Source organism: Ochotona princeps, chromosome 17, assembly GCF_030435755.1.
Source record: "Ochotona princeps isolate mOchPri1 chromosome 17, mOchPri1.hap1, whole genome shotgun sequence".
Classification (NCBI taxonomy): Eukaryota; Metazoa; Chordata; class Mammalia; order Lagomorpha; family Ochotonidae; genus Ochotona; species Ochotona princeps.
In genome coordinates, this window is record NC_080848.1 from 27,487,790 (window position 1) to 27,515,210 (window position 27,421).

At 39.9% G+C, this 27,421-nt stretch overlaps 1 protein-coding gene across 1 annotated transcript in view; it reads right to left on the reverse strand.

Annotated features, from left to right (window-relative positions):
• Positions 1 to 27,421, reverse strand: part of TRIM37 (tripartite motif containing 37) — an 81,551-nt gene that overhangs the window by 46,042 nt on the left and 8,088 nt on the right. Inside the window, exons 4-12 of the mRNA XM_004590973.3 lie at positions 27,265 to 27,381; positions 23,207 to 23,294; positions 21,299 to 21,421; positions 19,764 to 19,887; positions 15,798 to 15,865; positions 8,454 to 8,578; positions 6,762 to 6,812; positions 5,417 to 5,498; positions 3,362 to 3,438 (exon numbers count right to left, since the gene is read on the reverse strand). Coding sequence (XP_004591030.2) covers positions 3,362 to 3,438; positions 5,417 to 5,498; positions 6,762 to 6,812; positions 8,454 to 8,578; positions 15,798 to 15,865; positions 19,764 to 19,887; positions 21,299 to 21,421; positions 23,207 to 23,294; positions 27,265 to 27,381 — 855 coding nt within the window. The remainder of the gene's footprint in view (positions 1 to 3,361; positions 3,439 to 5,416; positions 5,499 to 6,761; positions 6,813 to 8,453; positions 8,579 to 15,797; positions 15,866 to 19,763; positions 19,888 to 21,298; positions 21,422 to 23,206; positions 23,295 to 27,264; positions 27,382 to 27,421) is intronic.

Sequence of the window (27,421 nt, forward strand, 5' to 3'; positions counted from 1 at the left end):
TTTATTTATTTTTATTGGAAAGACAGATATACAGACAGGAGGAGAGACAGAAAGAGAGATCTTCTGTCCATTGATTCACTTCCCAAGAGAACTGCAACATCCGTTGCTGTGCCAATCCAAAGCCAGGAGCCAGGAACTTCCTCCAGGTCTCCCACACAGGTCTCCCACACAGGTCTCGTCCCGGCAGCTCCACTTACCCATCTAGCTCCCTGCCTGTGGCCTGGGAAAGCAGTCCAAGACAGCCCAAAGCCTTGGGACCCTGCAATCACGTGGGAGACCCGGAAAGAAGTTCCTGGCTCCTGGCTTCAGATCAGAGCAGCACCAGCCGCTGTGCTCACTTGGATGGCAGATCTTCCTCTCTGTCTCTCCTCCTCTCTGTATATCTGACTTTACAATAAAATAAATAAATCTTTTTAAAAATTTCTGTTGAGGGCCCAGCGATGTGGCCTAGCGGCCTAAGTCCTCGCCTTGAACGCCCTGGGATCCCATATGGGCGCCGGTTCTAATCCCGGCAGCTCCACTTCCCATCCAGCTCCCTGCTTGTGGCCTGGGAAAGCAGTCCAGGACGGCCCAAAGCATTGGGACCCGGCACCCGCGTGGGAGACCTGGAAGAGGTTCCTGGTTCCCGGCATCGGATTGGCGTGCACGGGCCCGTTGCGGCTCACTTGGGGAGTGAATCAATGGATGGAAGATCTTCCTCTCTGTCTCTCCTCCTCTCTGCATATCTGACTTTGTAATAAAAATAAATCATTTAAAAAAAAAATTTCTGTTGAACACTAATCTTTAGAAATCTGATTCCAATTTCAGCAGTGGTGGGGAGGCAGCGGTTATTCATATTTCATATACTTGTAGCAAAATAAATTCCCCATACTGGTTGGTTTAACACTTTCATCAAATTCAGAAAGTTTACCATTTCTTCAAATACTTCTTCTCAGAGATTTCAATTATCTCGCTCATATATTAAGCTGCTTGAAATTATTCCACCATTTTGGAATTGTTACGTGTCATTCTGAATAATTTCTACCACTTTGCCTTTAAGTTCATTATTTTTTCTTTGCAATACCTAATTTCTCATTCATCTTATCCAGTTCAATTTATATTAGTTTATTTTTAATATCTTGTATCTTTGGTTTCTCTAAATTTTCAAGCCAAAAGAACATGTTAAAACAATTATCATGGGACCGGCAACATGGTCTAGCAGCTAAAGTCCTTGCCTTGAACGCGCCAGGATCCCATATGGGCACCAGTTTTAACCCTGGCGGCCCTGCTTCCCATCCTGCTTGTGGCCTGGGAAAGCAACTGAGGATGGCCTTGGGACCCTGCACCCACGTGGGAGACCCGGAAGAGCTCCTGGCTCGGCTCAGCTCCAGCTGTTGTGGTCACTTGGGGAGTGAACCACTAGACAGGAGATTTTCTTCTCTCTCTTCTCTCTGTATATCTGAGTTTCCGATAAAAATAAAATAAATCTTTTTTTTCAAAAAGTACTTAATGAAATAATAAGGGGAAAGTTCCCTAATCTAGAGAAAGAATTGGGAAACAACATTTAGGAGGGGCACAGCACTCCCAACAGGCTTGACCAAAAGCAATCTTCACTACACATGATAATCAAGTGCTCTTCAATTGAACATAAGAAAAAGACCCTTAAATGTGCACGTGAAAAAAATTCAATTGACATATAAAGGAACGAAAACTGAACTCACAGGAGACTTTCACAGGAAAGTCTATAGGTCAGAGAATGGAATGACATATTCCATATTCTAAAAGGAAAAAGTTGTTGGCCAAGGATAACGTACCCAGCAAAGCTTTCCTTTGTCTTTGAAAATGAAATGAAATTCTTCCACAGTAAAGTTAAAAGAATATGCCTCTTCCAAACCTGCCCTACAAAAGATATTTAAAGTTGTTCTCTTGACAGAGAAGAGGAACAGCGCACACCAAAACCAAAGACAAATGTGAAGAACATTCCAGAAAAATGACAACAGAAGACTAAATCAATGAACAACCCATTGATAAAATGACAGAACCAAATTATCACCCATTCATATTAAACCTGAATGTAAATAAATGGCTTAAACTCATCAATCAAACATCACAGATTAGTAGACTGGATTAAAATAACAAAACTCATCTATTTGTTGCCTACAGGAGACATATCTCACCAACAAAATTCAGGGGGAATTATATCTCATGGGTTTTGATTTTTTTTTTTTTTAGTTTCATCTCTTCAAAACACTTTGTTTCCCATTAAATTCTTCACTGACTCAGATCATACAGTAGCATCATTTTCTTCAAGAAGGTTCTTTAAAAAAAAAAAAGAAGGTTCTTGATTTTCTTTTTCATTTCTTCAGCAATACATTAGCCATTCAGTAGCATGTTACTTAACTTCACGGTGTTTTTTAACTTCTTCTTTCCTTAGTATTGTTGATTTTGTTTTGTGACTTTTCATTTAGGGGATGTATAGCAACTGTGTAATGGAGACTATCATATCTAGCAGCATGTTATTTAACTTCATGGCATTGTAAATTTCTACTTTTCTTCCTGTTGTTGATTTTGTATTGTGGCTTTTCATTTATGGGGATGTATAGTAACTGTGTAATGGAGACTATCATATCCAGATGTGAGGACACAATGCAGTATGCATCTCTACTTCCATATCAAAGATGGACTCCCAATGAGTCTCTTAACTATATCTTGACAACAGGATGCTGGACTCTTTGCCATTATCCATGCCTGCAAAGATGGACATATGACTATTTATGAAAAACCACACTATAGTAAAAATATAAGGGAACTCAGTGAGGGAGGAGACTTGGGTAAGGGGCAAGGGAAATCCAAGCACGTATGGAACTGTAACAACATCATCATCATAAAAAAATTTTTCCCAACAACATAATATTCAAAACCAATGAAGCCAGATTTTATACATATATTTCAACCAAAGCAACTTATTGCAAGAAATTGGATGTAAAATATATTAGAATGCAACGGTTTTCTTTTGAACCAGACATAACACAGATCTCAAAAATGTAAACCAAGTTTCCTCAACAAATACTTTATTTTAGAAAAGCAGAATAACAAAAAAATAGGCAATACACTTTGATTTTTGAAGAGAACCAATTGCTTTCTAATTCAGAAAATAAGATACAGCTCATATACAAAAAATCCTTTTGGGGTTTCCAGTAAAGGGTCCTGAGACCAGTTTTAAAATCTGCAAGTCTATATCATCATGTTTCACCAAGGATTCCTTACCATATCTAGACAGACATAAAATACAGTAATGAACAAATTAATCAACAAAAATTGCCACTAGAAATGTAAAGTAAAAGCATTTCAAGCTTGTTGTTCAATTATATATGTCACTTACTTTGAAGTTTCAGGCAATCCAGCTGAGAGTTCCAGAAACACAGACAAGTAGTAACCACGCACAACTCCATTTCCATCCTAAAATAAAAAAAAAAGAACGCAATTAAAACTGATTCAAATGCAAAAAGTGAGGCATAATGAAACAAAATAAAGAGTAACACTTCATATCTGCACCAGAAATACTTCTTTGGCATTTCTCTAGCTAACAAATTATAGCTCCCTAGCTATAGGAAATAACAAAGATCCTTTGAACAGGCTCTGCACATCATGCTCTCAAAGTACAAGCAGGAACAAAGCCCACCCCTTTGGGAAAAAACAAGAAACAGCTTTTGTTCAGTTATAAGCTGTTAGGCCTAGCACCCTAGACCTAGAGTTGTTAAACTCCCCCTTTTTGAACAGGCAGGTAGTTGGATACACAAACTGCTGTCCCAGAAGATTTCAGTGACATGCTCCAAGCACAGGCTGGTTCTCTGGGTTAATCAAACTAGACAGATAAAAAACATTTGCCATTTCTTGAATGAGGTCAGACAATGAAAAAGGGGTCAAACCAGGCCAAACAGGGTTGGAATTTCTGGCCCAGCACTCGATCATGGAAGCCCTGGCTGCTGTTACTCCCTGACCCTATGCCTTCCATACTCACACTGCTTCTTTTTGTGCCATGTCTTTGATGCCCTTCTTCATTTACAATCAGAAGTCATATCCTGATTAGACAGTTTTATTGGGCCTTCTGTATGGTTGCGTAGGGTAGAAATTTAGATGCAAAGAGTATCAGTATCAAAGGTCTTACTATTGTTCAATAATGTGATTGGGAGGGTCCTCCTGCTGGAGGATCTGCCCTTTACAGAGGGGGCTATTAGATGTATGATAAGGTCCCGGAAATTTTAGAAATTTTATACCCAGGACGACCTGCACTCAACAAAATTGAAAAGTGCTGGGGGAGGGAAAATGGATGGCCTATACCCTTATTCATAAAAAATCCAGTCTGAGTGGGGCCAATACCAAGGCTCAATTGTCTAATTCCCCCCTTGCAAAGGCAGGATCGCATATGGACACTGGTTCATATCCCAGCTGCTCCACTTCCCATCCAGCTCCCTGCTTGTGGCCTGGGAAAGCAGTAGAGGACGGCCCAAAGCTTTGGGACCCTGAACCCACATGGGAGACCCAGAAGAAGCTCCCGGCTTCTGACTTGAAATTGGTGAAGCTCCAGCCATTGTGGCCAGTTGGGGAATGAATCAGCAGATGGAAATCTGCCTTTGTTTTTTCTTCTCTATAAATCTGCCTTTCCAATAAAAAAAGAAAGTACTCCAGTCTGACTGCAGACTGGGCTCTCAGTTTTCTCTTGAGATGCCAACCTGAAACAATCAGATGAACATATCTTCATTGAATTGCTTCAATACTTAAAAAAAAAAGTCCAACTTCAGGTCTGGGGAAGGAAATATATAAAGTAATCCTAGACCCACTTAGCACCATTTAGCACATAAGACACTAACTACTAACATTGTCACATAGGCTAATATCTTAACAAATGCTTCAGGCACCAACATGAAAAGACAAAGTATGTATAAATCTATTACTCCTCCTGTCATGAAAAACCAGATAGGATGGGAAATTATTGCAGCAGTTCAGTCCCATATACCTATGGAAGTGCCAGGTCAGGTCAGAGTTTCAAGTACTCTACTTCCAATCCAGCTTCCTGCAAGTGCAATTTAAGGAATACAAACAGCTAAGCATCACACTGACATGCATCTGAGAATACAATCGGTTGATTAATCTTTTTGATGGTTTTCACTGTATTTTTCAAGAGTTTTAAATGAATTTTAAACATTTCTTCTAAAATAATTATGACACAAAATTTACTAATACAGCAAAGGAAACAATGCTATGTCAAGGTTCCTATTTAGCTGGATTTTTCATAGATTTACCAATAAACCTCATAGAAAACATACAATTGCCATTAGCTCACTTCCTTACTTCATTAGAAAGTGAACTAATGTTCTATGAAACCCTCAAACACAGGCCTTGGTTTAAAAATGTATCAGAAACACACAAGGCTTACTGGGTAAACTTTTAGCCTCCAGCAGAGTCCTGACACTTGAAGAGGTGGACTGTAAACAGGATCTGCTCTCTGCCGTAGAGTGCTAAAGAGAAGGAAAACCAACAAATGCCAACGTGAAGACCATTCAGAAACAGTAACTGGCAAAAACAAAAAGCAACTTCATCCTTTATGGTGTATATTTGAAATCCTATCATATACTTAATGCTCTTCAAGTAAGATTTCACTGCGTAAGCTTGTATACATTTTAATTCTGAAATAAACTGTAAAGATACTAAAATATTCAAAATTGTTTTGCATTTTGATTAAAAAAAACACAAAATTGTGCCTTTTAAGGGAAAATTAGTACTAAGTATCATAAACTTAAGCACTGCATCAACAAAGTCTATTACATTAAAAAGATAATAAAAAGCATAATATAAGATTTTCTTTCTCTGTAGTATAATTATCTTATTCTAATTAAGGATTTGTGTATATAAAAGAGTTCTAGAAAAAGAGAGAGATCTTTCATCTGCTGGTTCACTCCCCAGATGCGTACAGGCGCTCCAAGCCTTGAGCCATTCTCTGCTGCTTTTCCAGGGCATTAGCAGAGAGCTGGATCAGAAATGCAACAACCAGCACTCAAACTAGCATTCATAAGTAATGCCAGCACCCAGGGCTGAGGCACTGTGTGTTACAACATGGTGCTGGTCCCTTATTGTTCTTTTCAATGTTTCAACAAGGAAACCAACAAAATGTCTGCTATATCTTAAAATATGTAAGGAAATCCTTACATGAGAGATACAAAATTATAGTAATTGTGGTCACAGAGGGACTGATTCAATGGATAGAAACTCACTCTTTCTTAAAATAAATAAATTAAAAAAAAAAAAAAGAAAGAAAATACAAGTTGTTCCAAAATCAGAAATGTTCTGAGCATCAACTTAACTTGACAAATAGATGATCTCACACATTTATTAAATATATCACATAAAAATACCTTTGGACGTGTAAGATATGTTAGGCGAGCGTGATGACCACTACACTACGGAAACAACACCACAAGGACGTGTAAGATATGTAGGAAACAGCATGAATCTAATGTTTGGACTTAGGTCCCATCCCTAAAACATTAAATATTTCCAAAAATTACAAAATACAAAATTGTAAATAATTCTAGTTTCAAACAATTAACATATACTTACTTCCCTGTATGGCGCAGACAACCTCTACAGCTTAGCAGTAAACCTTCTTTACTAACTAGACTAAGTGACACAATACATCAAATCTCTATTCTGCTGAGAAATGATACTCCTCTAGCTCTTTATTATGAGTATACAAACTATAAAGAGCTGCCAAAAGCTCTTACCTGAAATTCTCTAAAACAAAAGTAGCTGAATCATAAGATGGCACCAATTCACTAAAAAGCAAAAAGGGAAAAATATGTCATTAAAATTACATTAACTTTAAAATTTCAGTTTAAAAATATTTTTACATCATATCCTGAAAACACTATTAAGCAAGCACTCAAAAAATAGTTTAAAGTTTTGCTTGACAACAAATCAGATGAATTCATATATCCATCAAAAGTGTACAATTAAAATGAAGACCCCACAAGTATTTTATAAAATACATGCGACTAATACAATAAGCACTCATGGAAACAGGAAAACATAAGAAATCGATGCTTGGATCAGGAATTTGAATCATGAAACAAACATAAACAGGTTTAAATATTAAAAGCAGTGGGGCTGGCCCAATGGCTCAATGCTCATCTTACAGGTGCCAGGATCTCAAATGGGCACTGGTTCCTGTCCCGGTTTTCCACTTCCCATCCAGCTCCCTCCTCATATGGGAAAGCACTAGAGGATGGCTCAAAGCCTTGGGACCCAGAATCCATGTGGGAGACCTGGAACAAGGTCCTGCCTCCTGGCTTTGGATTGGCTCAGCTCTGACCAGTATGGTCACCTGGAGAGCGAACCAGCATATGGAAGATCTTTCTTTCTGCAAAACTAACTTTCCAATAAAAAATAAATCTTTTTTGAAAACAAACAAAAAAAGTAACAAAACTAAAGTATGCCATAACTCATCCACAAAACTCCTTCTTCAGAACAAATTATGGGAAACATTAACAAACCTTGAGCACCGAGAGACTACTTTTGAGAAAACAAACCTATACAGCTGTGACACATTACAGTACAATCAAGGGAAAATTAGCACATAAACACTTACACGCAAGGCAAGATAAAATCCCACAATTTTTAAATTTCATTCAATTACTTCCAAACGAGCTAATATGAGATGGGCTAAGGGATAACCCATTATTCTATTTTCAGATGGTTTCAATATCACAAATGTCACTAATATATCATTTATGAAAAAACTTATCAGTATTGTAATATGTAACAAAAATCTGACATACACAAATAATCATTAATCTAGCAAAGCAATTACCCACAAGCCCTTTTAGCACATATTCACACATATTTTCTAAAGTTTAATTGATCAAATTTCTGGGTTTACCAAAAACAAAAAAATAAATAACTACATCTGTAATGTTACATCGTGGTAATACCTGAAAAAAGTAGTGGTTTGCCATATGAAAACACAAAATCTATTGCAAAATAATTATGCTTAATCTTATAAAAAATATAACTAACTAAAAAGTTCTTATCTAAAATGATATACTTTATTCTAATTAACAATACAGCCACCATTCAAACTGATCATGGCAAGAATCTGCATCCATTCTTTACAAGTTGTTATCTTTTTCAGAAGACTCACATTCCTCATCCTCAGGTACTCTGGCCTGGTTTCAATCCTTCTCTTGCTTCAGGTAACGTAAATCACATAAGATCTGGTGTAAGGTGTCCCTACAGTGTGCTCTCCTAGCATTCAATACACACACATCCCAACTAGCAAGATCAAGGCAATTAATGCCGAATAATACACCTCATCAGAACTCCAGAGAATCTTCTCAGTATTGTCTTCAAATTTGGCCAAGTAGTGACATATTTTTGGCTATAATTTTCTGCAATTTCTAACTGTATAGGTGTCATACCTGGTAAAATCTGGTGGAACAGGAGTGGTAACAAATGATGCCATGGGCTTTCGATGAACTTGCTGAAACATCATGAGGATCTCTGAGCTCTTGGATATTAACTCGCTCTTACTACAAGACCGCAACTGTATGAGGAAAAAGCATCATCTGAATAAATAAAATTGTTATTCTCTGGCACCCCAAAATCCTTCATAAAAAAACAAATTGGAAATAATTTTCATTTCCTAAAAAAAATGAGATAAAATTATTAAAAGTGGATTTAAGAATTAAGAACCTACAGGAAATCTAACAATAAAGTCACTGAATAAATAAACTTGATTTGGGGCCTATTCTACTCCTGGCTAGTCCACTTCTGATTCACTTCCTGGAAATGTGCCTGGGAAAGCAGCATGGAAGACTTTGACCAAGCCCCTTGATTTTGGACTGACCTAACTCTAGCTATTGCAGCCATCTGAGGATTCAAATATTGGATGTAAGATTTTCCCTGTTACTCTCTGTCTCCCCTGTTACTTCTGCCATCCAAATAAGTAAACACCAAACTATATTCTACTATTCTCATATATTGGAATCAAATTTTAAGCTTTCTGGAGCTGGTGCTGTGGCTCTGCGAGTAACCTCACTGCCTGAAGCACTGCATTGCATATGGGCACTGATTCAAGTCCTGACTACTCTACTTCTAACCCGCTACCAGATAATGGCCTGGGAAAGCAGTAAAGGATGGCCCAAAGCCTTGGGCTCCTATATCCATGCGTGAGACCCAGAAGTCGTCCTGGCTCCTGGCTTTAAACAGGCCCATCTCCAGCCACTGTAGCCATGTGGGGAATGAACCAGCAGATGGAAGATCTCTAACTCTGTGTCTCATTCTCTGTAATTTTGCCTTTCAAATAAATAAGCAAATCTTTACGTGAGCACTTTAATACTGGTACAGTAAAGCTCTTATGTATACAGATGAACAAATCATATAAAGCCATTAAAAGTATTTCTTAGATTGCATTTTTTTAAAGATTTATTTACTTTTGTTGGAAAGGCAGATACAAAGAGAGGAGGAGAAAGATCTTCCATCCTTTGACTCACTCCCCAAGCCACTACATATATTATTATATATTGTACATATATAATACACATATTATCCTATATAAAAACAGAAAACACTGTTTTTATAAGTTATCCCAATGGCAAAACAAGAGAAGTTTGGTCTAACAGCCATGATAGTTAAGACTACTGACTGGCCCAGCACTGTGCAAACCTTCACTGCTGCTTGCAAGGCTCACAACCCGTATGGGCAGCTGCTTCATCTCTGATCTAGCTCCCTACTAACGTGCCTAGGAAAGCAATGAAGGACAGCCCAAATACTTGGTCTCATGCACCCATATGGGAGACATGGGTAGCAATGAGACGCATCCCACTTCAAAGATATCATGTAACAAAACATACATCCATCTAAGAATCATTGTGATGCACAATATTTCATTTAAACAAATGTATTATTTAGAAGTAGAATTTCAGACAGAAACAGGCAAAGGCAGTTTTTCCATGCAATGGTTCACTTCCCAAATGGCCCCAATGGCTGGGTCTAGGCCAGTTTCAAACCAGGAGCCAGGAACTCCATGTAGGTCTCCCACATGGGTGCAGGCCTAAGCATCTGAGCCATCTTCTCTTGTTTTTCCAGAAACACCTTCCAATGGAGGTTGCAAAAATCCAGATGCCTGGGTCATCATTCATTAGCCTCCAGAGTTCTGGGTTCAGAAACGCAGCCAGGACTGGAACTCAGGGTTTCCACCACAGGATCTGGGAATCCCAAGTAGCGTTAACGCTTCAGTGAACACTCAGCTCCACACAGATGGTTCAGAAAAAAATTCTGAAGTTTTTCAAAAATACTTTCTTCAGTTAGTTGCAGACACTAGCTTACGAATTATCTCTAGATCACTATGACTATGATTTTTTTTTAAATAAAGATTTATTCATTTTATTACAGCCAGATATACACAGAGGAGGAGAGACAGAGAGGAAGATCTTCCATCCGATGATTCACTCCTCAAATGACCACAACGGGCCGGTGCTGCGCCGATTATCCAAAGCCAGGAGCCAGGAACTTCCTCCAGTCTCCCATGCAGGTGCAGGGTCCCAAGGCCTTGGGTCGTCCTCTCCTGCTTTCCCAGGCCACAAGCAGGGAGCTGGATGGGATACGGGGCCTCTAGGATTAGAACTGGCGCCCATATGGGATTCTGGCGCATTCAAGGCGAGGACTTTAGCTACTAGATTACAGCACCGGGCCCAGAAGTATAAAATTTTAAAAAATCATAGTCATAGGGGGCCCGGCGCCGTGGCCTAGCGGCTAAAGTCCTCGCCTTGAATGCCCCGGGATCCCATATGGGCATTGGTTCTAATCCCGGCAGCTCCACTTCCCATCCAGCTCCCTGCTTGTGGCCTGGGAAAGCAGTCGAGGATGGCCCAAAGCCTTGGGACCCTGCACCTGCGTGGGAGACCTAGAGGAAGTTCCTGGCTCCTGGCTTAGGATTGGTGTAACACCAGTCATTGTAGTCACTTGGGGAGTGAATCATCGGATGGAAGATCTTCCTCTTTGTCTCTCCTCCTGTATGTATTATATCTCCTCCTCTGACTTTGCAATAAAAATAAATAAATCTTTAAAAAAATTTAGTTCTATCTGCAGCTTTCAGAATCTAAGTTTTGTTAGAACACAAAAATTATGATTATTTTTATAATTTTAATTTACTTATTTCCAGGAGCAAAAGATAGAGACTAGAAAGGAGGAAGGGTGACATCCAACCCACTGTTACAAACCCAGCCACTTTGATATGAAGGAAAGGGGTCTTAACTGCTGGCCTAAATGCTGGTCCCTATCATCTTTGCAAGGTAGGTTGTTTCTTGTTTATCATGTAACAGACTTTCTGACACATGGTAATGATTTTATGCTAAATTTTTTCATCATTCTCTAGAACTACCTTTTATGCAGATCAGCACAGGAATTTTTAAAAGCTCAACACTTAATCCATTTACATTTATTTTAATTATTGTCAGTGTCATCCAACGATGACAATACTAACAAAGAAACTAAAGAAAACAAGGCTGTACAAACAGAAAACAAATAGTAAGATGACAGACTGAAAAATCATAACATCAACAAGCTTAGCAAACTAATCTATAAATTACAAGCTGAAAGTCAAAGTCTGAGTTGGGATTTAAAAAAATAGCGAAATATATAGCACCATATCAACACTGACTTGAAATGTCTAGACCCAAACATACCAAAAATAAAAGAAGAGCAGCATCATGGCACAGCAAGTGAAAGCACTGCCTGCAAAGCCAGTACTCCACTTGGGTGCTGGACACAGTCCAGCTGCTCTGCTTACACTCCACCTCTCCACCCTGGAAAAGGCAAGATGGACCCAAAGGGAACATCACCCACAGGGGAAAGTCGGATGACAGCCTGGCCCAGCCTGGCTGTTACGTCATCTGGAAAGTAAACCAAAGGATATAAGATCCCTCTGTGTCTCTTTAATTTTGACTTCAAATAAATAAATAAACCTTTTAAAAAAATTAAGCGACAATAAGATACGGCATAATAATGCTAAAAGAAAGCTGAGGGGCCAGTACTTCAGCACAGTGGGTTAAACACAACTCCACGATCACAAGCAGGAGTGCTGCTCTGAGTCCTGGTTGTTCTGCGTCCGATCCAGCTTCCTACTATCTCACCTGAGGAACAGAAGGAGCTTGGGCCTGAGCAGGACAAAGTTCCTGGCTCTGGGCTCAGTCTAGCCCAGATCTGGTTGTTAAAACCACTTGAGGACTGAACCAGAGCATACACATTTTCCCCTCCACCATATCCCTGCCCCCACAACCCAGGCCAATTTTCCCTGTATTTCTTTCAAATAAATAAACAAATCTTGGAAAACAAAAGCTAATGTAGCCAGCCCCATGGTGCAGCATGCCAATCTTCTGATGCGGCACCAGCATCCCATAAGGGCACCAGTGGCTCCACTGCCAATCCAGCTTCCTGCTAGTGGCCTGGAAAGGAAGCAGAGGAGGGCCCAACTTCTTAGACCCCTGCATCTACATGGGAGACCTGGAAGAGGCTCCAGGCTCCTGACTTCATATCAGCCCAGCTCTGGCCATTGAGACCATTTGGTAAGTGACCAGCAGAGGGAAGATCTCTGCTTTTCAAACAAAGTAAACATTAAAACAAACAAACAAAACTATGTGGGTCTGATTTCAAAGCAGATTGAAAAGCAAGTATTATTAGCAGAAATACAAAGAGTCACTTCTTATTGATGATGAGGGACAATGGAGCTTAACAATGCAAGATGTTGGTGTCTTAATACAATACCTTTTAAACAAATGAATCAACTAACAGGTTGTCAAAAGAGAGAAATCAATAATAAGGATTTCAAAATCTTCCTTATAAAATTGGTTGAAAAGCACAGGTTGTGTATTCCATATTCAAAATGCCTTGGATTAGAAACATTTTAAAAGGTTTAGGATATGTGAATATGAATAATGAGCTATCTTGGGTAATGAACACAACATTATTTATGCTTGATTTACACCTTATGCACATTCATGGTATTTTTGGTATGCTTGTGTTTTGACTTAACTGTGTCACATACAGTCAGTTGTGAAAATTTCCACTTGTCATATTAGGATTCAAAAAATTTCAGATTTTGGAGCATTTTGGATTTCAGAATTTTTGACTAGGGGTGCTTACAGTGTACAGAAACCTGAAAAGATAGGGTAAACTTAAATAGCATCAATCAACTTCATCACTGAAACATAAAACATTCCACATAATAACAGCAGAACGTATTTCATATGGAATTTTAACCAGTATATCATATTCCTGGAATAACCAAAGGAAAAATTTCAATCAGTCCTTAAAAATCAATGAAAGAGAAAAAAATAAAAATATATCTAGTATCTATATCTTTAAAATCAAGAAAGTGACTAAACTCTACCAAGATTGACGGGGGGGTGGGGGTGGGGGAGAGGCAGAAGCAATACCCAAATTAGCATTATCAGAACATAAGTAATAGCATCACAGATTTCAAGAATAATGTTTCAAGAATATTAAGGAATATACCCTTAATATAACACTGATTAGCATAAATGAATATTCTATGCATTGATTAGCATACAATGCAGCAGTTCAGACGAAATGTAGTAATTTGAAGATACAAATGGTCAAAGCTCACTTATGAGGAAACGACATAAATTCAGTAGCCTATATTTATTAGAGAAATTTAATTTGTAGTTAAAACTACTGCACAAGCAAAACAAAGCACCACTGGTGAATTTAAATACTTAAGGAAAAATCACCAATGTCACTCAATTTATTCTAGAAAACTGAAGGGAAAATACTTTAGTATATAATCTTTGAGGCTAGAATAACTTTGATATCAAAGCCAAAATGAAGGGTATTTCCAGGGGAAAGGAGAGAACCACAGCTAAATATTCTCATACACAGATATTAAAATACCAAACAAAAATCAAATTTATTGAATCCAGTAATATAACGAAAAGGCAATAAATACATAAATATAAGCTGGAAATTTGAGTCCTGAAGTACAGATTTGGTTTGTTTTTGGTAATATAATTCACCATATTAAGAACTAAAATAGGGGGTCAGCATTGTGGTGTAGCAGTTTGAGTCCTGACTCCTTTACATTTTTTTTTATAAAAATTTTGTTTATTTATTGGAAAGTCAGAGATACAGAGAGGAGGAGAGACAAAGAGGAACATATTTTACCTGTTCATTCACTCCCCAAGTGGCCGAAACAGCAGGGGCTGAGCTGATCCAAAGTCAGGAGCCTCTTACGGGTCTCCCACACAGCTGCAGGGTCCCAAGGCTTTGGGCCAACCTCAACTGCTTTCCCAGGCCACAAGCAGGGAGTCGGATGGGATACGGGGCCTCCAGGATTAGGACTGGCGCCCATATGGGATCCCGGAACAGGCAAGGAGAGGACTTAAGCTGACAGGCGACCACGCCGGGCCCAAGTACTTCACTTTCTTTTTTTTTTTCCTATTCATTTATTCATTAATTACAGTGTATTACATGACACAATTTCATAGGTACTGGGATTCCCCCCCCTTCACCCCAAACCCCTCCCCCATGGTCAGTCCCCCCACCTTGATGCATAACCACAGCCCAAGTTCCACCGAGACTCCCTAATTAAAAGCTCACACCATACAGAGTCCAGCATCCCACTTGTCCAGTCAAGTTCAACGGCCTCTTAGGGAGGCCCTCTCAGGTTTGAGGGCAGAGCCAGCAGAGAGTCACCTCGATCAATTAGATCAGCAACAATCCAGGTACGATGAGACTGGTGCAGAGTCCACTGATTGACATAGTCCGTCTTAGAGTTTCCCCTTGTCCAGTTTTTCGCTGCAAACATATAGCTGAGGTGGTTGATTGATCTACTCCATCTTCTATCTTTTCTTGGTTAATGTTTTGATTCCTCCATTTTGTTCAGGGGAATCCCCAAAGAAACTTCGAGGTGTTCCCAGTCCAGGCTCCTAAATACACGACTAGTAAGCACAGTGCCCGCCACAGTCCATCACTCCGATCAGCTGGTGGTTGTAATCCCTGGGTTGGTTCTATTCTGAGCCCCGACCTCCATTGGATCCGATGAGTATTGCAGCTCTTCCCGGCTCTGCCCATCACACACTCGTCCCTCATCTAAATCAGTGGGAGGTGTGCTGGTTGGGTGCTGCATTCCCTATTGGCACAGGCCATTTCACCATGGCATTTGGTGTTTTGTACTGTTGTTATCGCAACCAAACCTGGCCAGGCCCCCTCATGTACTTCACTTTCAACCCAGTTCCCTGTTAATGTGCTGGGAAAGCAGATGAAGATGGCCCAAGTCCTTTGGTCCTAGCACCCACACGCACCAGGCCCACAATTGTAGAATCTTAGCCATTTGGTGTTCACTAGATTCCAAACACCAAAAACAATGCCTGTTATCTGACACTTAATAGATCCTCAATAAATAAAAATGCTAAATTTTAACATGAGAATCACTGTATTCAGGTGACTAATAACAATAGTCAACCTCAAAGCCACCCAGGAAGAGATTTTAACCTTCTATAGATTTACAGATTTCTATCAGTTATTCCCAATAAATACAATTCTATTCTTGCAAAAATCAATCTTACTTAATTCTCAAATATGAAAACTTGAAAAGAAACAGTTAATTCTTATTTCATAAAACTACTCAATAGCAAAGAAAATCACAGATCTCATTGATCTCATTGAGATATTCTGGTTGGGGGAAAAATACTTTTAAAACATCTTGACAAATATATATTATTTCATTAAATTTAATATTTCATTACCTGGTGTTCTACTTCCTGAAGTAAGGATTCTAACAGTTCTGTTTCTTGAGTTAAAGATGTCTTCTGACCTGTTTAAAAGTAACAAAACATTAACACACATGCTCATTACAGACTTAACTTTCACTGACCATTGTCTTTCTTTCTTTTTTTTTTTTTGAAAGAGTTGCAGAGACAGAATCTTTTGTTTGCTGGTTTACTCCTCAACGGCCACAAGGGTAAGACCTGGGTCAGCAAAGCCAGGAGTCAGAAAATGCATCTGTGTCTCCCACACGAGTACAGAGGATCAAACACTTGGGTCATCTTTTGCTGCTCTCCCAAGTTCATTAGGAGGAAGATGGGACCGAAATGAAAGCACTATGACTCAAATCTGCATCCATAGATGGGCCCGGCGGCGTGGCCTAGCGGCTAAAGTCCTCGCCTTGAAAGCCCCGGGATCCCATATGGGCGCCGGTTCTAATCCCGGCAGCTCCACTTCCCATCCAGCTCCCTGCTTGTGGCCTGGGAAAGCAGTTGAGGACGGCCCAACGCATTGGGACACTGCACCCGTGTGGGAGACCTAGAGGAGGTTCCTGGTTCCCGGCATCGGATTGGCGCGCACTGACCCGTTGTGGCTCACTTGGGGAGTGAAACATCGGATGGAAGATCTTCCTCTGTCTCTCCTCCTCTCTGTATATCTGACTTTGTAATAAAAATAAAATCTTAAAAAAAAAAAAATCTGCATCCATAGGGGTTGTCGGTACTGCGGACAGCAGCTTAACCCACGGCACCACAGTGCCAGCCCCTCCAACAAACATATTCAATAATAAAAACTCCTCACTACAGCGATCCAACGATTTCCCTAAAGATTAAAGAGGTTGAATCTAACAAAACAGTACTTCTGAAGAGTTTCAGAACCAACAAATTAGATTTAGACAAAACCATCAAATAAATCTAAGAAACGCATTGTATATCCCACACGTCAAGTGAAACAATTACCTTTCTAGACCCTCATTTTCCCTTTGGAAGAAAAAATAACACACTGTGCTGGTGCTGTTCATAAAGTCGTCACCTGAAGTGCCAGTGTTTCATGAGTCCCAGATGCTTCACTTCAGCTCTAGCCCCCTGCTAATGATCTGGGAAAGCTGCAGACGACAGCCCAAGGCCTTGGTCCCTGTACCCAAGAGTCCCAGAGGAAGCTCCTTGCTCCCAGCTTCAGACAAGCCCAGCCAGAACACTGGAGACATCTGGGGAGTGAACCGGCAGATGGAAGATCTCTCTTTAATTCTGCCTTTCAAATAAATAAGTAAATCTTCTTTAAAAGTAACATGCAATCCATTCAGTTATTCTAAAATAACTTGTCCTCCAAATTTTTTTACTTTAAAAAGGTATGTAGTTAATGGACCAAATATTTATTTTAAATGTCAGCAAAAAATACCTTTATGCATAGAAAAATCTATTCAAACAAACAAGCAAACAAGCCCAGAGACAAATGGCTTTAAAAATCTGGAAATAGAAAGGAATAAAGAAATCATGATCAAAAAGATTAATACAGAAAAGGAGGAAAGAAATCTTGCATATTTTTAAACAACAACAAAAAATCAGGCATTCTTGCTAAATATGATTGCTTTTCCCAAATCACATTCTGAATAAATATGTATTCCATGAGGTTAGAAGTTAAATTAATTTGTAGTATTTGTTAAAGATATAACAGGTATAACTTTTATTTTTGAAATAAAAAAGTTCTTGATTCCAAAAGTTCTTGATTCAACCTGCTATCTAGAACCACCCCAGTAATTTCTACCATCATTACATCCCACATCTAATGATCAGATATCGCCCTATTGCCACACTATCACACTTGATTAAACTTCAATATTAGTGCCAGAAATTACAATATAAATAAAAGATAAAGTTCCTCATAATACTAAATAAGGTGATGGTAACAATTCAAGAAATACAGTAGTCCTGAAAATATTTCATTTAAATACAAAAGCTATCTTTAGGATGGGTGCTTGGTTACAGCAGTTAGTATACTAGTTAAAATGCACACAAACCGAATCGGGGTGCCTAGATTTGAGTCCCAGCTACTCTTCCCATTCCAGCTTTCTGCTAACGAACACACTGAGAGACAGCAAGTTACAGCTCAAGTACTTGGGAGAGATTTAGGATGAGATGCCGGCTTTGGTCTGGATGCCAGGTATTAACAAACAGACTGAAAAATGGAAATATTTCCATTTGTATATATCTCTCTGCCTTCTAAATAAAGAATACATATGCTGGGCCCAGCACAATGACTCACTGGCTAAATTCTCACTATGCATGCGCGAGAATCCCATATGGGCACTATTTCACGTTCCAATTGCTCCACTTCCCATTCAGCTCCATGCTTGTGGCCCAGCAAAGCAGTAGAGGACTACCGAAAGCCTTGGGACCCTGCACACACGTAGAAGACCCAGAAGAAGCTCCTGGTTCCTGGCTCTAGATCAGCTCAGCTCTATCTGTTGTGGCCACTTGGGCAGTGAACCAGTGGATGGAAGTTCTCTTTGTATCTCCTTTTCTCTGTAAACCTGCCTTTCCAAAAATAAAATAAATCTTAAAAAGATAAGTCTTGAATATTACAAAAGAAATGAAGAATTACACATAGGTCGGGACCGGTGTCATGGCCTAGTGGCTAAAGTTCTTGCCTTGAACGCCCCGGGATCCCATATGGGCGCCAGTTCTAATCCCTACAGTTCCACTTCCCATCCAGCTCCCTGCTTGTGGCCTGGGAAAGCAGGAGAGGATGGCCCAAGGCTTTGGGACCCTGCACCCACGTGGGAGACCTGGAAGAGGTTCCTGGCTTCGGATCGGCGCAGCACCTACCCGTTGTGGCCACTTGGGGAGTGAATCACCGGACGGAAGATCTTCCTCTCTGTCTCTCCTCCTCTCTGTATATCTGACTTTGTAATAAAAATAAATCTTGGGCTCGGCAGCATGGCCTAGTGGCTAAGGTCCTCGCCTTGATCCCATATGGCCGCTGGTTCTAATCCCGGCAGCTCCACTTCCTCTCTATCTCTCCTCCTCTCAGTATATCTGACTTTGTAACAAAAATAAAATAAATCTTTAAAAAAATAAATAAATAAAAATAAATCTTTCAAAAAAAAAAAGAATTACACATAGGTCAAAGAAAAATAGTTAAAAGCAATCTCTATCCAGCTCCCTGCTTGTGGCCTGGGAAAGCAGTCCAGGACGGCCCAAAGCTTTGGGACCCTGCACCCGTGTGGGAGACCCTGAAGAGGTTCCAGGCTCCCGGCTTCGGATCGGCGCGCACTGGCCCATTGTGGCTCACTTGAGGAGTGAAACATCGGATGGAAGATCTTCCTCTCTGTCTCTCCTCCTCTCTGTATATCTGACTTCGTAATAAAATAAATAAAATCTTAAAAAAAAAAAAAAGTCAGGGTTACAGAGAGAGAGAGGCAGATACAGAGAGACATTTTTTATCCAAATGGGTCCACTCGCCAAATAGCCACAATGGCTGTGACTGGGCTAGTCTGAAGCTAGAAGCCCAGAAATTCTGTTGGGTCTCTCATGAGGGTGCAGGGGTCCAAGGACTTGGGCCAGCTTCTGCTATCTTAGTTGCATAAGTAGGGAGCTGGATCAGAAACAGAGCAGCAGACTCCTGCCAGCACCCATACGGATTCTGGCTCAACAGGCAGTGGCTTCATTGACTAAGCCACAGTGCTGACCACCTGATATTCTCAAGTATGAAGTATTAAGTTTTGCATCTTCAATGAAAATGTAATGAAAGAAATGGAACATTAGTAGTAGGGATTCTGATTAAACTGAATAAAAAACTGCTGCTTCAATGCGCTTCAATCACATGACCAGATCCTAACATGGAGTAGTCTAAAATCTCAAAATTTCCGGTGTCTGTAACATCTCATCAAACTTTACTCCAATATCAAACACCAAGGGAGATTCAAAGCACATGAGCCCCTCAGCACTCACCCATCAGTGTGATAAGCTTGTTCTTCAGCTGTGTGTCTAACCGAGCAATCATCATCTCAACCGAATTCCTAATTTCCCGAACACGTTCATCTTTTGCATTTCTTACAGCTTCCACATTTCTTTCCTAGAAGACAAAAGGCAAAAAAAAAAAAAGAAAAAATAACAATAAATTGAATTTGAAAAACAAAGAAAATAACATGATTTTTTTATATAAGTATGCCATAAATGATTCAAATTTTGATTCCTAAAGGAATTCCCAAAACATAACATCTGTTCTTAAGTTAGAAATGGTCTGTAGGGGCTGGCACGATGGCTGAATTGGTAAATACTTCCCTTGCAAGTGCCAGGATCCCATATGGGCACCACTTCTGTCCCAGCCACTCCACTTTCCCATCCAGCTCCCTGCTTGTGGCCTGGGAAAGCAGTCAAGTACGGCCCAAAGCTTTGGGACCCTGCACCCGTGAGGGAGACCCAGGAAAGTTCCTGCTGCAAACTAACTCAGCTCTGGCCACAACCACTTGTGGAGAGTGAACCAGCTTTCTCTCTGTCTCCTTCTCTTTGTAAATCTGCCTTTGCAATAAAAGTCTTAAAAGAAAAAAAGCAATTTTTTTAAAGAGCTGTAAACTGTTTTATAATTGTCATCCTGGCAACTTCAGACAGAATATATTCCAAAAGTATTTTAGCATATAATTAGTTGAAGCCTATCAGATTTTCCCATGGAAATAACATTCTAAACAATAAATAGTTAACCCTAGACAACTGACTCATACAGCTCCTGAAGAATACTTATAAATACCATGGCTGCAACTCTGAAGAGATCTAACTCAGGAAATCAAAAATAATGCATTGCTTGGTAGCAGAAATTCTACCAAAAGTTGGTGTACAAAGAATAGTGACTCTATAAAAGTCAATATTGACTCTGTTAGAAGTCAAATATTAAATTTACCAAAGGGATTCCATAAACTCATTGACACTCCAGCTTCAACCAGGTCACTACAGACCACGACTTTGGATGCATGTTGCTCAGCTAGTCTGAAATTGATGAGACTAACTACTGATGATCAATCCTGTCAAACATTCAAATCTCGAATTTCTAGATTTTAAAATCTAATCAACTTGGGCCCAGCATGGTAGCCTAACGGCTAAAGTCCTCACCTTGAACGTGCCAGGATCCCATATGGGCAACCGGTTCTAATCCCGGCGGCCCAGCTTCCCATCCAGCTCCCTGCTTGTGGCCTGGGAAAGCAGTCGAGGATGGCCCAAAGCCTTGGGATCCTGCACCCATGTGGGAGACCTAGAGGAAGTTCCTGGCTCCTGGCTTTGGATAATCGGCGCAGCACCGGCCCGTTGTGGTCATTTGAGGAGTGAATCATCGGATGGAAGATCTTCCTCTCTGTCTCTCCTCCTCTCTGTATATCTGACTTTGCAATAAAAATAAATAAATCTTTAAAAAAAATCTAATCAACTTATATGTTAAAAATGTACATATGTTATAGAATATAAAACGGATAATTATCTTGTAACACTAGTCTTACCACTTCTTGAACTAAGCTGATCAGTTCCATGAGCCGTCGACGAAGTTTGGCTACCTCTTCATTCACTTTGGTGACATGCTGCTCATAAATTTCTGCCAAAGGTTTAAAGGTATGGCCACCATGCTATTTAAATTAATAACAACAGTTATAGAACATTTTCATATCTCTTAGCTACATCTATCTTGCTTTTCAACACAAGAAGCACTAACAAAATGCTAACTATTTTCAAATAAATTTTTGCTTAAATTCTCTTGGCCCATGCCAAAACTTCTTTAAAATTTCTTCCTAATGATACTCATTAGGAGAAAAACACAAAATTCTCAAATCACAGCACAAACCATTTCGTAACCTTATTAGCTGACTATTCATCCTTAAACAACACTAGCTTTCTTTCATGTCCTCAAACTTCTTTCCACCAGAATGCTGCAAAAGTTATTCTGTTTTATTTAAAAGTAATTATCCTTCATGTTCTTTCACACAGGCTTTCTATTCATTCTTTGTAGCTTAGCTCAGTATTACAGAGTCAGCTTCCACAGTTATGCAGCTCTTATTCCTAAAATTTATCACATCAGGGCGTGATGGCTCAACTATCTAATCTTTCTTTTGTAAGCACCAGGATCCAACATGGGTGCTGGTTAATTCAGCCTGGCTACACCATTTACCATCCAACTCCCTGATTGTGGTCTGGGAAAGCAGCAGAGTATGACTCAAACCCTTGGGACCCTGCACTGGTGTGGGAGACAAGAAGCTCCTGGCTTTTGATCAGCTCAGCTTCGGCTGTTGTGACCACTTGACAAGTGATCCAGTGGATGGAAGATTTTTCTCTCTCTTTAATTAACAAGAACAACAAACCCACTTCCAATCCACAAAAAGTTACTGTTGAGAAATGAACTTTGCAAATTCAGTGCATTGAGCTCAAAGATTCATTTCTCGTTCTATAAACCAAGACACTTGGCTATCCAATTTTAGTATTGTAATTTGAAATTCTGAATGGATAAATAGAGTAAGTTCTTATTATAAGAAAATTATTATAGTAGATAATTATTAGAATAGTCTTTTCTATCCAAAGCTCCCCATAATGATGTCCAAGATAAAACAAGACGTTCCCTTAAAAAATGGAAAAGAATGTGTCAACTGCCTCTTCCAAGAGCTAACCGATTTAAGGCTTTAACTGTAAGAACTTAAATCTTTCTGGTCAATATGAGTCATTTTCAATTGTTCTCCTCATTAATGATCTACTAAGTCTACTCAGAACCTATTTATGTCAATTCCAGCCATCAGTATAAGTAAATAATTTTTACAACAGCACATAACTGACAAATAAAATGAATTCTTCAATGGATAGAAGATTTTTCTCTTTGTCTCTCTTCTTCTCTGTATATCTGACTTTCAAAATAAATCTTAAAAAAAAAATTCTCAGAATACTAACTTAAATGCTTTAGATGTGTTAAAGGTAGACTGGCTTGAAAAAAAGCAACTAAAAAATAGAAAAAAAATCCCAAGAAAGATTTACACTCAAATATTGCTTCAAAAGTGTCTACCTTCTTGTTCTATTTCCAAAAAAGACCAAAACTAGAAATTATGGCAGTGTATCAGATCAAAAGACCTTTAGCCAAATCAAAGACCTTGACCTTACAACACAAAGTCTGCAAGTGAATATGCATTTAATAAGTTAAAATACTTATATAAGAGGTTTATATTATACATCAAACAATCACATCAAAGAGGTTCTTTTGGATTAAGATACAATACCTTTTAAAAGGCATCTACAAGGCAGATGTATATCTATCATCATTCTCAAAAAGTAAACTGATACTATTTTCTACCCAAACCAAATATGTATTCAATGCCTTCTAACTAAAAGTATATATTAACTAAAAACAATATACTGAATTTTGTTCTGCTCACCATTCCTCCCCAAAGTGCACACTGATGGCAGATACATTTCTTACAAGTCCAGCAAAATACACTAAGTTTCTCATGGTGATTTTCACACCTACACATTATGAAAACAAGACAGTTATACATTAAAATTGAAACAATTACTGCAACAAACTTCTAAGCTTGGGAAAACAGATCAGATAGCTGTAAGTGAAGATGTCTAAGAAACAGAATCTAGAAGGTTTTCCATGCCTATGAATTAATCTAAATAAATTCATGTGGACAAAACTTTCTAAAGTACTAGTTTCATTAATGTATACCTTACAAACCATACAAAATATAGATTTAGATATAAAATGCAAATACTAGTATAACACAATCTTAGTTTCATTACAAATACATTTTATCATACCATTAATTAAACAAGTGCTTCATCACAGGCTGATTATGTGCAGATACCTGCTGAGCATCGGTGCACACACAAATGAAAACAGTAACCAATGCACAAGAGAATACCAGATCTTCAAGGCAAATGAACAACTCAAGCTTAAGTTTTCTCCTAAGCTGGGTATCAACATGCAAGTCATTAAGTTGGACTCTAGTCTACAGAATTCAGTGCCTCACCCCCAGTCCAAAAAAAAACACAAAACAGAAAAAATACCCCCAAGAGGAAGCTACACCTAGTAATGTGACACTATATAGGAGATGGGGCCTATTTAGAAAAGGTTACAGGGTTTCATAGGGTGGAGCCTAATCTAACAGTGTAAGTGCTCTTGAGAGAGGAAAAGGCATCAAGATTGTACGTGCACACAGCAAAAGCTATGTGAACACCAAAAAAAACGCAGCCATCCTGGACTGCAACACCCATTGGTTCCAGTGGAAGTCGGGGCTGAAAACAAAATCAATCCAGCAATTGCTACCACCAGCTGATCGGGGCGATGGACTGTGCGGGCCCTATACTAGCTAGTACATACAAGAATCTGGTCTGGGAATACCTCAAAGTTTCTTTTGGGGATCTGCCCAATGGAAATGGTGGACTCAGAACCCTAACCAAGAAAAGACGGAAGACAGAACAGGTCAATCCACCACCTCAGTTATATATTGGCAGTGAAATACTGGACAAATGGAGACTCTATGATGGACTATGTCAATCAGTGGATTCTTCAACAACTTCATCGTAAAAACCACTTGAGCAAGGATCTCAGACCATGCTCCACATCCAGGACCTGGGGTGGGTGGGAAACTGGGTGGGGCTTCTCCCTCAATATTCCCTTTACCTCAGATATATGAAGGAAACAATAGGGAAATAATAGTCTTGCCCACTTCCCTATAGCCCTTGTACCTTTTTACCCTAATTAACTATGTAAGGATTGTCAAAAACAAACAAACAAACAAACAAACATATGGGGACTGAACCAGCAGATGGAAGATCTTTGTGTAAATCTGTCTTTCCAAAATAAATAGATAAATTAAATTAAAAAAAAAAACACATTTCTTTTAGTATATGTGTTGCCAAAGCAAGCATTAAAGCTTTTTTTTTTTAAATTCAGCTTTCTCTTGTCTACAGAGCAGATACACTTGCATCTTTTAGAAAGTGCTTCAAGGCCAGGTGCTTGGAGCAGTGATAAAGTGGCCTGGCCACTTGGGACATCTGCATCCCATCACAGCGCTGGTATGATTCCTGACTCCTTCCCTCTCAATCCAGCTTCCTGTTAACGTGAATTATAGCCCAAGAATGTTAAGTTCCTGCTACCTATGGAGGAGACTAAGATGGCAGACAAGGCTCCTGGCTTTTACCCGCCCAGCCCTGGCTGGTGTAAACATTTGGGGAATCAACCTGTAGGTCAAAGTTCCCTTTGTCTATTTTCATTAGGCAAACAAATAAAAATGTTTCTAAAAGAAATTTAGACAAAGCATCTATATAGATCTATATTGTAGATTTCTGACTCCTAAGCATTCTTAACCTCCAATAACAAATTACTAACGGAGCAGTATATTAGATTATTTCTGAAAGTCCATTTAGCAAGATTTCCAAATCACCAAATTTATAACATATTTTTTTTTTTTTAAAGATTTTATTGTTATTGGAAAGCCGGATATACAGAGAGGAGGAGAGACAGAGAGGAAGATCTTCCATCCACTGGTTCACTCCCCAACTGAGCCACAACGGCCGGTGCGCGCCGATCCGAAGCTGGGAGCCAGGAACCTCTTCCGGGTCTCCCACGCGGGTGCAGGGTCCCAAAGCCTTGGGCCGTCCTCAACTGCTTTCCCAGGCCACAAGCAGGGAGCTGGATGGGAAGTGGAGCAGTAGGGATTAGAACCGGCGCCCATATGGGATCCCGGGGCTTTCAAGGTGAGGACTTTAGCCGCTAAGCCACGCCGCCGGGCCCTATAACATGGTTTTTACAATGTAGAAAATTCATCAGAAAAATTCTTAGCCAATAGATATCTTCAGCAAACCAAAAAGGACCAACAGGCACATTTGCACAATGTTGCAGTTCCAGCCATTCCTTTTATGATAGCATCTAATAAAAGCCCAACAATGGGACAACACTACAGCGTGATGGGTAAAGCTGCCACAGCACCAGTATCCCATACGGGTGTCAGTACAAGTACTGGCTACTTCACTTCTCATCAAGCTCCCTGTGAAAGTGCCTGGGAGGGCCCGGCGCAAGAATGTAGTGATTAAAGTTCTCGCCTTGCACGCCCAGAATCCCATATGGTTGCCGGTTCTAATCCTGGCGGCCCTGCTTCCCATCCAGCTCCCTGCTTGTGGCCTGGGAAAGCAGTCGAGGATGGCCCAAAGCCTTGGGACCTGCACCCACGTGGGAGACCCAGAAGAGCTCCTGGCTCCTGGCTTTGGATTGGCTCAGCTTCAGCCATTGTGGTCACTTGGGGAGTGAACCATCTGATGGAAGATCTTCCTCTCTGTCTCTCCTTCTCTTGGTATATCCGCCTTTCAATAAAAATAAATAAATCTTGGAAAAAAAAAAAAGAAAAAAGAAAGTGCCTGGGAAAACAGTGGAGGATGACCCATGTGCTTGGGTCCCTGTACCCACAAGAGAAAGCCAGAAAAAGAATCTGGCTTTGGACCAGCCTCGCTGCTGCCACTGTGGCCATCTGGGGAGTAAGCCAGAGGATGAAGATTTCTCTCTGTCTCTCCGTCTCACTGTCCATAGCTCTTTCAAATAAATAAATCTTTAGAAATAAATCAAAGCTCAACAACAGGGAAAGGGCTTTTCCAAGCCAATAATTCCCTCTACATTGGCAATCAATAAATTTCACCTAAGAAATGTGCTACTGTTGGGGGCCAGTAAGGCAAATCCACGGCCTGTAACATGAGCATCCCACATGGCTATCAGTGCAAGACCCGGCTGCCCCACTTCTAATATAGCTATCTCTACTCCTCTCTATAAAGCTGTCTTTCCAATGAAAATGAAAATGAAATGAAATGAAATAAAATAAAATAAAATAAAATCTTTGAAAAAAGCTCCGGGCCTGGCTCCGTGGCCTTGAACGTGCCAGGATCCCATATGGGTGCTGGTTCTCATCCCGGTAGCTCCACTTCCCATCCAGCTCCCTGCTTGTGGCCTGGGAAAGCAGTCAAGGACGGCCCAAACCCTTGGGACTCTGCACCCGCGTGGGAGACCCGGAGGAAGTTCCTGGCTCCTAGCTTTAGACAGCTGGAGCACCAGCCTTGTGGTCACTTGGGGAGTGAATCATCGGATGGAAGAGCTTCCTCTCTGTCTCTCCTCCTCTCCGAATATCTGACTTTGCAATAAAAATAAATAAATCTTAAAAAAAAAAAAAACTCTGTTCCTTGACAATCCCCCTAGATAATGGAACACTGTATTATCATTGTGTCCCCATTGAACAGTTAAGCAGAAAGGATTATCTCATTTTCCCTTGCATCCTCACAGTCTAGCAGAGGATTTTTGTGTCTCCTGAGGATGTATACACAAAATAAATGGCAAGCATTATGCTAGTAAGATCATATTACTCACTTAGAAATAAAAAGGAAATGCTATTAAAATTCATGGTAAATTCTGTTAAATACTGATTTAAAAAAGAAAAACAGGCCCTACTTGTCCTTTTCGTTCTCTTCGTGTTTGGTAAGACTGCAGAGCTGAAGGGTGTCAAGCTGCTGAGTGACTTCTTCTGCCCAACGACAATTGACTAGTTCTCGCAGCTGGAGTGGAGCACTGAGGAGAAAATCCACAAACGTTCTAACTTAAGATTATT